At 51.7% G+C, this 15,657-nt stretch overlaps 1 protein-coding gene across 5 annotated transcripts in view; it reads right to left on the bottom strand.

The window, feature by feature from the left end:
• ZMYM3 (zinc finger MYM-type containing 3) overlaps positions 1 to 15,657 on the bottom strand; it is a 30,105-nt gene that overhangs the window by 13,612 nt on the left and 836 nt on the right. For 4 of the 5 annotated variants that reach the window (XM_048959289.1, XM_048959285.1, XM_048959290.1 and 1 more), the window contains exons 2-9: positions 6,813 to 7,712; positions 6,100 to 6,140; positions 5,627 to 5,696; positions 4,548 to 4,836; positions 3,993 to 4,170; positions 3,354 to 3,566; positions 2,640 to 2,790; positions 1,960 to 2,075 (exon numbers count right to left, since the gene is read on the bottom strand). In XM_048959289.1, coding sequence (XP_048815246.1) covers positions 1,960 to 2,075; positions 2,640 to 2,790; positions 3,354 to 3,566; positions 3,993 to 4,170; positions 4,548 to 4,836; positions 5,627 to 5,696; positions 6,100 to 6,140; positions 6,813 to 7,698 — 1,944 coding nt within the window. In that variant the 5' untranslated portion in view covers positions 7,699 to 7,712. Of the gene's footprint in view, positions 1 to 1,959; positions 2,076 to 2,639; positions 2,791 to 3,353; positions 3,567 to 3,992; positions 4,171 to 4,547; positions 4,837 to 5,626; positions 5,697 to 6,099; positions 6,141 to 6,812; positions 7,713 to 15,122; positions 15,558 to 15,657 lie in introns of those variants that run through there. The other variant, XM_048959288.1, reaches the window with a different exon arrangement.

Here is a 15,657-nt window from a genome sequence, read left to right as displayed (position 1 = left end):
CCGCTCTGCACTGCCACCAGTCGTCCCGCCTGCTCCACTGACCACCGCAGTCCATCTGCCCTTGCTCAGACCTGCGCTGGCTGCCACTGGCAGTGACTCACAGTCAGTCCATCAGATCACATCTCAAGCTCCTGGAGAACAGATTCTTCAGTAACTCCACTTTGCTTCCAATGTACTGGGTCCAGTTCTCCAGAGGGCATTTTCAGGCTCCCGCCCTTCTGCACTGGAGCACGTTCAGAGATGGTGGCTCTGCTACCTCTTCTGAGACTTTCTCTAAAGGACCTTGAAGCCTGGTTTCTATTTTCAGGGTAATGTAACTTCCGAATTCAAGCAGCCATTCTCATCCCACATTCCTCTGCTAGATTAAAGAGCCATTTAATACTTGGTGTCTTGTCCACAGGGATATCTTCATTAATAAAGTCATCTTCAGGTTTTCATTCTGATGATCTCAGATAAGGTGCTCTGTCAGTGCCATTTTTTTTTTGAGGTTCTGTGCAATTTTGCAGCTTTTCTTCAGCATACTTGCTATTTTTCTTCAACATTAATAGCAATTGGGCATTGGATGAATGTCCTTCCTACCTGTGCAGTATTCTAGGTAGATCTTTTGCTTCCTAGGCCCCTAACTTCTCGCTTCCTGCTCTTCTGCCTGTTTTTACAATAACAGAATCCTTCTTCTCGTAGCTGTAAACAGAGGCACTCGTGCTTAATGGCCAATCTGATGCAATCAAGAGGTTTTTTTCTAAATCCTTACTTTCCAGGATTCACATCCAGCATTACCTGAGTAAGGCTGATCTTGCACTGAACTGTAAGTACACATTAGGAGGATCCAACCTTGCCAAGGAATTCAACTGCTTTGCTGTGTATGACTGCCTTGGCTTCAGCATCACTTAACACTTCACCAGTTTTTGTTTCATCTGCAAAATTTTAGTACGCTTACTTTGACTTTATTTCCAGATGACTGATGAAGATGTTTGACTCCTTGGGCTTAACACTGATCCCTGAGAAGCCATCTTGAAGCACTCCTTTCAATGCTCTTTCTTTACCAAGTGTGTTCTGAGATCTGTCAGTAAGCTGGATCCCGATCCAGGTTATGCACGGCTTTAATGCCATGTTACAATGCTGACTTTACATGGCAATAACTCCTACATTTTATGAAGTCTACAGCTGTAAAGAGACGTCAGCTACCCTCCAGCCACACAGCACGTGATCTTAGCAAACTATTACACCATGATAAAAAAAAGGAATAGAAAAAGAAAACAGTAACAAACAGACAGACACTGCAACTGCCAGAAAATAACTTTCCTTCTCTAGATTCTCTAAGTTTTCCCAGTTGCCCAAGGCACATCCTGGCCTAAGTTTCCCAGGTCTTCCTGGCTGTTTCTTTGTGTTTTGACAACTGTACAAAATGAACATTCTTCCAGTTGCCTTTGAATACTATGAACATTTAATGCATACCCAAACTCAACACCAGAAAACTCAACATCATCAGTCAAGCCTTTGAGGACAATTAGAGTTGAGGTATCCAAGTCTGCTGGATGTAAATTTCAGACAACATGACCTAGAAGACTTCTGTTTCTTGGTGATCCCTGGCTCAGAGAGCAGCTCTGCCTCTTTCCATTCTAGCAGGTGCCCACGGTGCTTTGCTAGCTTACTTGCAGCACACCTGTAAGGCCGCTATGCTCCAAACTACTCATGCAATGCAGCTCTGTGCTGTACTCCTACGTGGCATAACCTGATAGACTGGAGAGAATTACAGCCAGTCTTATTCCAAATGAAGTGAGGGGAAGGTGGGGCCAAGACCAAGGAATTAAGCAACTGCAGCCATCGGAATGCCTGTGCTCCAGTAGAGATTTTCTTACAGACACTCCCTGAGGAGCCTGAAGAAGCTGCAGCCTCTGCTACGTGTGAAAAGAGGCAGGAGCTCTAGGGCCCAGCCCAGCATGAAGGATTTTTCAGTACCTGGAATTTGGTCCAGCAGCTGGGGCTGCAGAATTGGTAGACAACCCGGTCTGTCTTGTTGTAATAGCAGGGTTCAGATAAACTCTTTCTGCAGAAGCTGCAGGGTCTAGGGGGACCTGATGAAACAGATAGGAATTGGTGAGGGCAGCAGCACAGGACACGGGTCTAGACTCTGAGGATGGCATGCAATCTACTCACTCATCCTCAGTCAAGTTATTACAGAAAACGAAGGGACAAGAACACCAGGAAACTAAGAGCACCAGATTCTGCTAGGACAGAAATGTTAAACATGGATGGAAAGCAGACTGGTTCAAATAAGTGATACTGGCTATATGGAAATTTGGACAAAACAGCTTGCACTACTTGCATCAGTCATCAGAGACCATACCCACTCCTGAACACAGTGGTAATCTACGTAATGGGGAGGACAATGACAGCACAGGGCGGTACTACGACTGCCTCCTGCATCCTTAGGAACAGCAACAGACACTACCCCTCAGCACCACGATGGCTACATGTTGCAATGAGTACCTCTCTCTCCACATCTCTTTCATTTATCACCCTGGACTCCTCCCCAGACACCTTCCCACATTCCTTCCAGTCTTATCCAGAAGCAATAACAAGTACAAAGAAAGGAGTTGAGTAGAGAGGTGACGAAATCACTGTATGAGGGTCCTTACCAACCAAGCCTGACTGCTTCACTTTGTGGGAGGTAGTGCAGCAAATGGAGCAGAACAGTCCCATCTTGCCACTGCGATCCACATTGGGCAGCATGTCAAAGTTTTTGCACAGCGTCTTGCACCACATGCAAGGGTAGACTCGGGTGTTCTTCTGCAAACACAGAGCAGAACAGAGCTGTCAGGGAACCTTACACAGAACACCAGGTCCTATCCTCATGCTCCATCCCACCACTGCATCCACCACAGAGCAGCTCTCCTGCAGGAAAGACCTGATGTGAGGAGCAAGGCTCGCAATCTGTAGGTTCAGGTTGTAATCAAAAAACCTGCCTTTGGCACCCCTTCTTCTCACTTCAAGGGTACTCTGGAAGGAATACAAGACTTGGAAGTCCCATCAGGGCAGTTAAGTGAAGTTTACTCTGGCTACAGATACAACTAAGCATGCTAGCTGCATCTACCTGTGGAACTGCCCTGTCCAGCTGTGTCTGAGTGTTCAACCTGTGCTTGGGTCCAAGATGGACCCCAACCAGTATAACTAAGTTCTGTTTCAAAGTTTCTTCACAGCAGACTCTTAAGATATTTTGTCAGCAATAGAAGGCCAAGGAGGTTCAAGCTGCCTGCTACTGCATAAAACGTTCTGTGCCAAACCGAAGAAAGGAGCTGAGTGCCCAAAGAGGAGCCCCCCTTCTGCAACCCCCAGCAGCTGACTCCACACACCTTCTTGTAACTGTTGAGACAGCTAGAGTTGCAGAAGCGCTTTTGCTGGCCTTCATGGAAGAGGTACTCCACGGGCATGCCCTTATTGTATATATAAAGTCCACAGTAGTCACAACAGTTGGTTTTCAGCCCCTTGGTGGCTCGGAACTTGGTGAAGCAGGCGTCACTGCAAATGCGGTGAACTACATTCCCATTGCTGACCTCATGCTGGACCTGAAGAAACAATATTGCTGTCACTCTCACAGAACACCGTGGGCCTCTCTCCCACACAGGCACCCTGCTATCAAAACCCCTGGGAGAACGGGCTGTCACGCTAAAACTGTGACAAGTGCCACACTGGGAGCTGCTGGGGACTCAGGCTGGCCTCCAGCCAAAAGCCAGCAGAGCAACTGGGAGAGCGGAGTGGCAGAAAGCAACGATCTGCAGGGTGGGGAGAAGCAGAAGCCTTATTTCTGGGAATAAGAGCTGCCTCACAGTAAGAAGGAAAAGTGTGGGAGGGAGTCCAAGGCAGCTCTGGAGCTAAGGCTGCACACCATAGGAGAACCCAGCAAATGTGCAGTGATGGTACCAGGTAGGGCTGAGGGCTGGAGGTCACAATAACCAGATCCAGGACAAGAGAAAGACAAGAGATTTGCTTACCTCACCAGGTTTATGGCAGACACTGCAACGGATGGTGTCTGAGGGGTCTGCAAACTGAGGTGCTGGTCTCTGTTGCTGGGCCTCATAGAGGGAGAGGCAGACGGAGGTGCAGAACTCATGGAAAGAGCCACCTGAACCAATCTGGGCAACCACAGAATCCCTGGTATTCCAGATCTCTCTGGGGATCAAAAGGAGACTTGTTAGCACAAGAACACACCAGTCCTGCCACTAAGAAAACTGCAGTGAGGGAAATTTCTGTTATCCCAAGGGAATCGTTCCACATGAGCCTCTGTCCCAGCCCAGAGGGGTGGTGCCTGAAACATGCAAGAGTCTGTTTTGAGAGCAGACAGGGATAAGGGGAATTAAGCCAAGCAGGGAGAGACAGTAAGTAACATAAAGGGAGTGGAGGGAGGAGGAAATGCACGAAGAAGACACGGGGTGACAGCTGGCAGAGTGACCCAGGTGACAAAGGAAACATGGGAGTCACAGAGCCGTGGGGAAAACGCGTGGGGCGACGAGCACAGAATCACTGAGGAGAGGGGAACGATGACACACTTTTTACAGAAGGTGCAAATCTTCTTGCCGTGCGGTCTCCTCGAGAAGGTGGTGAGACAGGAGCTGGAGCAAAAGAGCTGGGGCAGTCCTTTCCGCTGGTAGGCCGTCTGGCCCTTCTGCAGCGGGGTCCGGCAGTTGGCACACGTCATCTTAGCGACGGAACGGGCAGCTCTCTGAGCCGTCTGAGCGCGCAGCGACATGCGAGTCGAGCGGCGGGTGCGGAAAGGAACAAAATCCTCATCGTTGGGATCATCCACCATGGCATCGGAATCCTCGTCAGAGACCGGAACTGCAAACAGCGAAGAGATTCTCCGTTAGGAACTGAAAGTTGTGTCCTTAGAGGGATGCTGGGGCCGTCTGGGGGCATCTTTCTGCAGTTTGTTTAAATGCTTTGTACCTCCCTAAGCAGAATGATAAAGAGACCCTGAAAAGATACTCTGCTGGAATTGGAGATGAGCTGAAAGGTCCTTAAGCAAATTGGTCTTAAGTTCCTCTCTAGGAAAAGTTATAAGGTGGAACAGATGCCTGAAGTGTAAACACGACAACAAAAACCCTATAAGAACCAGTAAACATTGAAGGGAACAAGCTGGATACCAGCCACCTCTCCAGCACAGACAGACAACGACTGACCAACAGTAAAATGTAAGAAAATATCAGTGCAACACTCGACATAACGGAGGACAGAGATTTCCTGCATTTCTACAGGTAAGCCCCCAAAATGCAACCTTCCTTCAGACAGCTTGATGGCACAGAGGCAGAGGAAGAAGGGTTCTGGCTGAGGAAATGGAAGACGCGCTTCCTGGAAACATCCCTGGCGTTCCATCCTATCATTAGTTGGTGCTTATTGTCTATAAACCACTACAAAAATACTGCAACTCTCCCCTCCCCTACCCTGAGAAAGGCAAGTATCCTGAAATGGAAACTCTAGAGGTGAAGGGATCTGCACTATGTAACAGGAACATCTAAATGAAAGCCCCGAGGTCCTTACTCCCTGTTCACAACACAAACTGCCTGCCTGCACTGGGTCCAGGTCCTGCTCTAGGGCTGAACAAGGGTGATGGCTGATGCTGATTACTCACTGCTCTCAGCAGAGTTCACAGTTTCAGGCCTGGTGCTTTCTGATCTTCTGGCTCGTTCACTTCTTTTCTCCTAGAAGAGATTCAGGACATTTTGAGACTAACCATCTGCTAGGACAACAATGGATAAATATCCCAGATCACTGTGCAGTTTCAATTTCTGAACTTTAAATTCCCACTAACTAGGCTGAAAAAGGGCAAAACTCCATAGATATCTGACAAGAGTTGGCCACGTGGGGGAGAGAGGGGAAAGCAGCCTTATGGGAATGGTGTTCCACCTGGGGGTGGCAGGGACAGACACACTGAAGCCACATGTGCAGCACTGTGGCAGTACTCAGGGATCACTCCATCACTGCAGACATGCAAACTCCCTCCCACAGGGCTGATGAGACAGTCAGTGTCTCTCAATGAGTCTGGCAACAGTCAGCCACCCTCAGTGTTCCCACAGCATACGTACTTGACTGTATTCTCCTCACCTTCTCAGTTTGGGGCACATTTCCCTTCTGAGACAGGCCTTCTGCAACAGAAGCACAGAAGAAACTTTAATCTGATATCTTGCTTTTGTCCAACAGAAGAGAACTGATGTTGTTCAAATGCAGCCCTCCTCTGGGTCAGTCTGCATATATAGCCTCAGACAGAGCCAGCTATTCTGGGGGGGTTCAGACACAGGAAAGCTCCTAAACCCACCACTTGCAGGTATAGATAAATACATGTGGTCTGGCAGAAGTCCTTACAGGAGAGACCTTCCTGCATGTGGGAAAGGCTGGGCAGCTGCCTCCAAGTGCATGACTGTGGGGACTGAACACATCCTGAGGATGGCCAGCTTGGACAGTGGGACTTCACCTACTGGAAATCCTCATCTCCAAAAAAGACCCCAAGGACGAGGAGAAAGATGTGCTGCAGCAGCTTTATCAGAGAAGCTCCTAGCTAACACAAGCACTAAAAATCAAAGTTAAAGCTAGGAAAACCAGAGTGAGAGCTTGTGCACACCAAAAGAACAGCTTCCAGAACATTAATCCAGATCAGTGAGACACTTTTCCCATATTTAGTCCGTCAGTAACATCACTGATTTCCAAGGTAAAGGAAGACAGAAAAGCTGGAGCTCAGAGCACTCTCCAACTTCAGAGGAGTGCAGTCCAGCAGCCTTCTGAGCACGAGGAAGCCAAGTCCTGCAGAAACAACAACCTACCTGCTGGTAACGCAGCTTCCTCTGCCCTCAGTCCAGTGCTTTCTCTCAGTGAGTTGTTCCCATCGTCATTCCATTCCTCTGCTTTCTTTTCCTGTGCGGGCTCAGAAGGCAGAGCTGCCATACTGCTGTCTGGGCTCAGCTCCACCTCTGCGTCCCCCGGCAGTCCTTCCCTCTGCACAGGTGAGCTTTTCCTCGGTGCCTTCAACCTTGTCTTTTTTGGCTGCTTAAGGCTGAGTTGTGGAGGGGCTCCCGGCGGACTCGAGGGTTGTGCTGTGGTTTCTTCTGTGGCTGGGGCACTGCTGAGGTCTCCAGAGTCAGGAGCAGGCTGTGGCGGTGATTCGGGGCCGCTTTCATCAGACAGTGCAGGAATAGCAGCAGCACCATCTTCCTTCAGGTCCCCAGAATTAGTTTTTGGCCCATCTTCCCCTTCTTTCTGTGTTTCTGGAACGAGGGCTTCTTTAGAGATGGCAGAGGAGTCCCCCATCCCACCCTCCCCATCCAGGGAAGGCTGTGCCTTACACAGCTCATCCAGATCCTCTGATTTATTTAGCTCCACCGAGCCAGCAGTTCCATCCAAGTCATCTAACACATCAGGTTTCTCCAGGACGTCCAACACAGTACTGGGTTTATCTAGACTGAGGTCATTTGATTTGTGTTGCTCAGACAGGCTGTCTCCTTCCTCCTGAAGGCCTGAGTCCCCGTCTGCAGTCATTTGCTTGGACTGATCCCAGTCTGGGGGCCGAAGAACTGAAGCTTCCTGGGTAGAAGCCGTCTGGGAGCCCAGGAGATCCTCCCCAAACTCCATGTCAGCAGGAAGATCACCAATAAGTGGCTTGTCAGGCAGAGACAGGGGGTCCAGAGACCCCGAAATTTCACTAGAATCCATTTAGATGATGACAACTGGAAACGAGAGAGAGATTTGCAAGTTAATGAAAACCAATCTAACGGCGCATGAGTTGCCTGCTCTTCTGAACGTTGCTGGAGTAAACCAAGGCCTGGCAGGATTGCCTGCAATACCCAGGACACCAGCAAATCAATCACAGCTCTTGTGAGGTTACAAAACTCTGAAGCCAAAAAGCAGCAGCAAGACACAGCAGTTCAGCAAAGCCAGTCTTTCAGAACTCTCTCTACCATCCGCATCCCTCAGCACGGCGTGGCAAACAGCCTTGCTTATGAGGAAGGACACAGTGGGATACCAGAAATTACTTGGAGCACCAGTTCAGGAGGTTTCTCACAGCCGTTCTGTGGCGCATAACAACCCGATCCCTGCCTTCTGCTGTGTTTCACCAGACTCAAACCATGTGGCCTCTCCTTTCTCCTCATCTCTTAGCTCTTTACCTATCTTCCCAAATATCTTTTCTCTTGAAACAGAGGCAGAAATCACTTCTCTGTATCTCTGTAGTCTGAGTCTTGAACAAGACAGAGAGTGGCAAGACACAGGAATTTTGTCAGAGGACAGACCTAAACAATGTCCTAACTAAACTGCAGCTATGATGCAGCCCCATAACTGTGTGGGTGAATGCTCAGACAGGGAACAGCGAGAAAAGACTAAGCCAGAGCTGGGGGAAATTTTGGACGGTGGCAGAAAGTGGAAAAGCCCACGATGTTAAAAGCAGCCATAAGAGGGAGAACGCAGTGAAGTAGGCATGAGCATGCAATGCAGTCGGGAGGAAGGAGCAGTGTGGCTGTGCACGGCATCCACGCAGGGAGGTGCGATGCTCGCTGCTACCAGCAGACGGCCAAAGCCACAGCCCAGCTCTGAAGCCAGCAGCACCGCCAGGCAGAGAGGCCAAGAAAGGTGAGGCAAGAAAGCATTTACATTCATATCAGCTAATGATGCACTCTGTCTCCACGAAAAGATAAAAGCTGAAGAGGAAAAGGGAGCTGGATTCTGCAAGGGGCGATGCAGAGCGTGAACCGATGGAGCATCATGTCCCCAAAACAGGCTGAACTCCACACCGTGGGGAAGGAAGGCAATGTGATCAGAAGACATGGCAGCAGCCTATCCCCGTACCAGGATCATTCTAACCCTAAATTTGGCACTGTTTTGAGCTCTCAAGCAGAAAATTCTGTGTTGCTGCTCGTTTGGGCTTACTGTGAGCACAGTCTGTCTATACCATTAAAGAAGGAAGGATGAAATAATCTCAGTGGTGATGGCTGATCGGTTCTTCATATCCTGAAAGGATCACCGAGGCTCCCTCACAGATGGTTCGCTCAGAACAAAATAGGAAATATTTGGATAGAGAACGTACCCGACTTCTGAATCTCACTTAAGCAGGGCTCGGGGAATTGTATTCTACAGGTCATTATCTCTTTGTTTTATCTAAAAAACACAGCGACGTTTTCTGCTTCAGCAACAGACAAGCACAGAAGTTGTCATCTTCAGCATCTCAGCAAATTTCATCACTAAGGACTGATTATTCCATTCGTTTCCTCCAGCTACACGGGAGACAAAGCCTCCAGAACGAGCCAATCCCACAGCAATGCAGAACATAACGTGTGCTTTAAGGTGGATGACAGGGAGAAGAACAAAGCAAAATAGAAGCAGAGACATTTGAAAGGGAGGCCGTGAGGATTTGAAGCCGGTGAGAATCCTCTCCAGATCAACGTGTTTTCTGCTGTTCCTGATAGAAACAGTGCTTCCTTCTGGAAGCCGTCCCCTGCTTCCCCAGCCAGACAGCAGACCTTACAGCAATACAGCAGGAAGGTCGAGCCACCCAAATGAACAAAGAAAGTCGATGCAGCGAACATCACTGAGGTGATGCTCCGACCATATGGAGAGACCCTGGGAAAAATTCTGGAGCATAAGGAATCAGAGGACAGTGCAACAGCCTACGAAAACCGACCAACTTGCAGTGCTAGCCACGCGCTCTTCAAATAGACTGACAGCACGTGGTTCCAACAGCGTAAGCCTCAGCACTGCCTTCAGGCTCTGGGCCTATTCAAACACCTCGTTTCTATTGCCACAAGAACAGATACCTGGGGAGAGAGCGTAAGAAACAGAACAGGACCATCAGCTGCTGAAGAACTGCTTGGATTGAGCTGCACTGAGAACATCTCCGGATGAATCCTTGTGGGTTTGCTTTGAAGCAGTTCATGCTCTGCGCCTCCAAAAGCTCCCGTTGCCATTCATTCTGCAATCTGCCATTTTGTTCTAAAAAGAAGTTGCTGTGCTGCAGCAGAAATCCATGACAAGGAGATACGGAAGCAGAGAGGTGCTGACTTTTGCTATTTGTTTATAATAATCTGGAAAAGCTGAGGAGGTCTGCGTGGCGATGGACCCAAAACGATGCTGCAAGTAGTTTGGGTGGGAAAGGAGGAATGTCTCTGCCCATCACTGCAATCCTGTCTCCCTGACAGCACTCTTCACGGTGACTTTTAGCTGCCAGCTGCTCAGGATCAAGAAGGCAGCCCATAGGACAGGAGAGAAGGATGCTTTCCAGCCTTGTCCGCTGCTCTGAAGCTGAACTGTACCTGAGAAAATGAGAGCTGCTGAGCTGCAGCAAGGTAAGAAACACTGCTTTATTTGCCCCAGGCTTTCCAATTCATCCAGACTTTCTGCTGAGCTTCACAGCGAGTCATGCTGCCAACTGAACGTGAACTTCACCTCCTGGTAAGGTCTCTTCTCACTACCTCCAACAGACAAATAACAGCTTATTGTTTCTGGCAGATGCTGAAATGATCTGCCACATTTCTACTTCCTTTTTCATTCCGTCTGCCTGAAATCCTCCTGCTTTCCAGCCACATACCTGGCAACAAGGGAAGCACACTGGAGCACGACTCTGCTAAAAAGAGGAGACTGCTGCAATCCTGCTCAGCTGCAGAGGGTGCAGCCGCCCCACTGAATATTTGGGATCTCCTCACTTGGGACTCGGCACCATCCTCTCCAGAACAGTCAGCAAGTGTAACTCCTGGGAGCAGTAAGCTGAGGGTGAAGCCCTCTGCACAACAGCACAGTGCTTCTCAGGCAGCACCCAGAGCTTCCAGAGAGGCCATGGGATTCCACCAACACACGACTGGCACGGGGTGCAGCTCAGAACATCAAACCCAACCGTGTGTAAGAGCAGAGCTGCCCTGGCTTTCCACCAAAGAGGGCACAAGGGTCTTCTCTTGGACCAGGAAGCTCTATGGGGACAGCCAGGAACACCTGGCAACCTGCTTATTAAAAACAGTACGAGAGACATCGCTGGTGCTGCAACAGCACAGATCTCCCACATCTGAGCGTCTTTATTCAGCTGACTGTTAGCAGGGGAATACGTGGCCTACCTGGAAAAAATGAGGAGCCACCATCAAGTATTTAATTAAAATCAGAAAGTGAGAAAAAACGAAGAATGATGTCGTTATTCCCTCACAGCGCAGCGAATGCCTGCAAACCTCTGCTGCATGCAGAAGGGCGCAGCTGCCTCGCAACTGCCTTCCTGCAGCACAGGGGCAGCGGCCGCAGGCTGCACATCCCACCCTGCTGTCACCAACCACACGTTCACAGCACGGTCCTGGGCAGCACGTCTTCATTAACCATTGCACCTTGAATGACAGATAGGGTAAAAGCTCACTTCATCACAGCCATTTATCTGAGTTTATCCAGGCAGTTTATAGGCCTCCAGATTGAAGCGCTGCAAACATTTATTACAGATTGGCTAACTCATTTTAAAGCAAATTAATTTATAAAGAATCGCCAGGGAACCACGTGTGCTGCTACAGACAGGCTTCAGTCCAGTGAAAATTCTCCAGAAAGGAACAGAATGTCATTATTCAAAGCACACACCACCATTGGTGCCATCCAAACCCGCTGCCACACAGCACTACGTTAAGCCATCACCAGCTCCTTGAAGACAGATGCTGGAAGAGCTGGGATGTTCTCACCTTCCAGTGGTAAACCTACTTCATTATGGAAAGAAATGGGGAGATGTGACACACCTGCAAATGATAATTAAAGGAAAATAAGGTCCTGAGCAAAGGAGTCTTCAGAATGACAAATGCACAAGAAGACTCCAAGGGCTGGAAGTCAAAGCTGGACAACCCCCACGACACCAATGATGGCTGTCCAACAGCCCCAAACCAGGGGGCAAACGCCAAAGCCAGACTTTTCTCCATCAGGAGCACCAGTTTAGGGTGCAGGCCTTGGGCTTATAGGGCTGGAGCAACTCTCCTACAAAGAAAGGTTGAAGAAACTGAGCTTGTTTAGCCTGGAGGAGAGATGGCTCTGGGGAGACCTCATGGTGGCCTTTCAGTACTTGAAGGGAACGTATAAACAGGAGGAAAAATGGCTGTTTGTGAGGGTGGATGGTGATGGGACAAGGGGAATGGTTTCAAAGTGAGACAGGGGAGGTTTAGGTTGGATATGAGGAGGAAGTTTTTCACACAGGGTGCTGAGGCACTGGCACAGGTTGCCCAAGGAGGCTGTGGATGCCCCATCCCTGCAGGCATTCAGTGCCAGGCTGGATGTGGCTCTGGGCAGCCTGGGCTGCTGGTTGGTGACCTGCACACAGCAGGGGGTTGGAACCAAACAGTCATCGTGGTCCTTTTCAACCCAGGCCACTCTATGATCCTGTGACAGCAGTCATCCACAGCAGCAACAGGGCCCAAACCTTCCAACACAGAGCAGGGGATGCTGTAGAACACCGGGGGTTCCCTGCCAGTTCCTCAAAGGCAGGACCAGCCAGACTAGATTTTGACCTTGTGTTCCCCAAATGACATCTTAGCTTCAAGCAGGAGAAAGGTAAGTTTCCAAATTCTTGCAGAATTGTCTGGAATTACACTGACCAGAAGACTTCTTACAGCACTTCAAAGGCACTTGCCTACGTTCCACACACACCATCATCATCTGCTATTAATCCAGCACTTCTGTAACAGCACTAAACCCCATGACAACAAAAACAAGCACACTTATCCATCAGGGATGCCATCCTGGTGGCGGTTTGAAGCTGCTTGGATGCTCTCAGATCTTTTCCTGAGACCAGCATCCTCCAGGCTGTAAGTGTCAAGGCCCTGCAGCAGAGAAACGAGCAACAAGTCTACGTGCAGTCCAACACAACTTTCTTTGTTTGGCTGTGTTAAAACAGAGGCCTTAGCAGTTGACACCTGGCGTCTGGAGAGCAATTCAGCTTCAAGAACCAACTCCACTCAGAGATCAGGTCAGAGAGCAAAACTCCTGCTACTTGTACTGCTCTGTGTCTGCAGAATGAACAAGCAGCGCTGCTTCCAAGGCTCACTGCCTGCCACGTGACAGCATCTGCCAAATCCCTGTTATACACAAGGGGTTAAAAACCTGTGGGAGCACCACCTGATGCCCAGCAAAAAAAGCAAGGAGGTGCACAGCATACTTGAGCAGCACCTGACGAAGCTGCCTTAATGACCTTAAGGTGCTGATTGAAAGACAGAAATGGAGATTGGTCCAAGAAAAATGCCCATCTCTCTTCCTGTCGCTAAATGCGGCTGGAGCACGTCACAGCACCCAACACAGTCCTGGACTTCCCCACAGAAGTCACAGCCACCTGGGAGCAGGAGAGGGGGGTTCCATGCACAGCAAGTGATTGGGAACCCTAAGGGACATGAGGGGCAGCTCAGCCCCGGAGTTCCTCAGTGCTCAACAAGACAAAGCCCTCAGCAGCCTCCTCTGAAGGCAGCTCCGCTGTGAGCAGCTGGGATGCAGACCTGAAGCCCATCCTGTCCTCCTGCTGTTTTTTGCCTGAAACTTATCACGGTGGGAAGAGAGAGGAGACAACAGGAGAGAATTCTCAGGGAGAATGTACCTGTGAGAGCAAAACAAAGCTCTCCTTAAGGTGCCTTAGAGATCCGAAACGACTGAAGCGCAAGATGAGATGTAGTCAGCCCTTCCTGCAGTCCCAGGTTCCTCTACAAGGTCCCCATCATCGGGTCCCCTAAAAGCAGTGTCAGCCTTGGGATGCTTCACCCCCGTGCACTGTAAAACTGATTGCAGTGATGCTGCACTGCACAGACCAATGGCTGAGTCCAAAGAGGTGGGAAGGACGGTCTCAAGTACTGCCCTTTCCCAACCTGTGCTGCCAGCAGGGGAAGGAAGAAGTTTGCACTTTGAACACGCTACCAAGATTAAAACAATGCTATCCTAACACAATCTCCATCCAGATAACAAGACTAATTGTCATAGCTGCAGCCAACCACATTCTTCCCTCATTTTGCTTTCACCGCTTTCTACACAAGAGGCTTCTGACAGCAAACGTGTCCATCAGGGCCGTGCATCCCCAAACCACTGGCCATCTCACAAGGATCTGCAACCCAAGGCAGGCTGTGGGCTCAGCCTCGGCCCCTCGCTCCATGCCAGGGCTGCCAAGAGACAGGTGTGCCCTGCTATCACTGTGCGCCAATGGCTGTGCCAAGCTGCATCCCCCAAATGAAGGGGAAGTGTGGGCAGAGTATGGGAGTACAGCAAGCAGAGCCACCAGCTGCTGGCTGAGAGGTGGCAGCCCTGGGGGCGGGGGCAGAGCTGTGCTCTTATCTCAGGTTTGATCCTGGGATCGGAGGACGATCTGAGAGAAGGCAGGTCTGAAAGTCTTCTTGGGGAATGCAGTGGCAGCGAGAGATAAATACATCACAGCCTTGAATGAGAGCTAGGGCTGAGGGAAGGAAGGAGCAGGAATGGAGCAGCTCATCACAACAGCAGACCCCAGAGACCATTTCTGAGCAGGAGGCTGATCCTCCCGTCCCCACCAGCACTCCACGCTGACCCCATCGAGCGATCTCAGAGCTGAGCCTGTCCCCGTGCGGCCGCACGCAGCTCCCAGCCCTGTCAGTGCCAACCAGAGCCAGGGCCGTGGCACCGGCGCTACCGAGCAAGGCGATGCACGGGGTTCAGGGGCCTCCCACACCTTCTCGCGGACGGATGGGCAGACAGACGCCGTGTCCAAGGAACCACGCGCACCGGGCCGCGCTCCCGTTAGCAGAGCGCTGGCTGTGTGCAGGCACGCCCGGCCTCGGCGCGGCGGAGCGCACCGCCCCGTGGTGGCCGCGAGGGGGCGCTGCCACCTTCCCACCCCGCCTTACGGCGCCCCCCAGCGGCCACCACCGGCAGGGGCGCTTACAGCCGACCCCGCCCCCTCGCCCAGCGGCAAACCCGCCTCCTCCCGCGGGGCGAGCGCTCCGCCCCCCATCCTGCGGGGGGACCCCGCCCCCCACCCGGACCCCGCTCCGCACGCGCCCGCCCCGCCCCCCATGGACGAGCAACGGCCCCCCACCACAGGGCGCCTCGATGTGATCGCCGCACCCCATGCCTTTCAGTCCTCGGCCCCGCGCTGTCCGCATGGAGGTGCCCGCGGGCGGCGCCGCTCGTACCTGGGGCTGCCCAGCGCTGCGCCGCCCGTTTTGCCCAGAGCCCGGATTCGGGTCGCGGCCCCTTTAAATGGAGGCGCCGCTCGGAGCCCTCAGCGCGCCGCAGCCCGAGGTGGGGGGGAGACAGCTCCCCATTGGCTGCGCCAAGCGAGGGACGGATCCCCATTGGTTGCGGCGGGGCCGGGGCTCGCGAGACTGGCCGCTGAGCGGCGGCCTCAAAAACGCGGAACGGAACGCAAGCCCGGGAGCGGCGCGGTAGCCCCGCACTCCGCCGGGCGGACGGAAAACCCGGAGCGGAGTTCATTGGAGGAGCGGGACCGCGAGAAGCGACAGCGCGGAGCCGAGCGCGGGCAGCGGCCGCACCCCGGCGGGGGCACGGCGCTGCGCGGGGGACGCGGCGCGGACTGGAACGGGGCACCTCGATCCCCGCAGGACTGCTCGCACGGCGCACAGCGTATCGCCGTCCCGCTCCCCCCCCGTTAACCCTCTCGCCGCACGGCCCCGAGTCCGCCGCCGCCCCAGGTGGCCCAGCCCGGCC

Source organism: Lagopus muta, chromosome 13, assembly GCF_023343835.1.
Source record: "Lagopus muta isolate bLagMut1 chromosome 13, bLagMut1 primary, whole genome shotgun sequence".
NCBI lineage: Eukaryota > Metazoa > Chordata > Aves > Galliformes > Phasianidae > Lagopus > Lagopus muta.
Note: the sequence above shows the minus strand (reverse complement) of the source record. Positions and strands in the feature narration are given on the sequence as shown.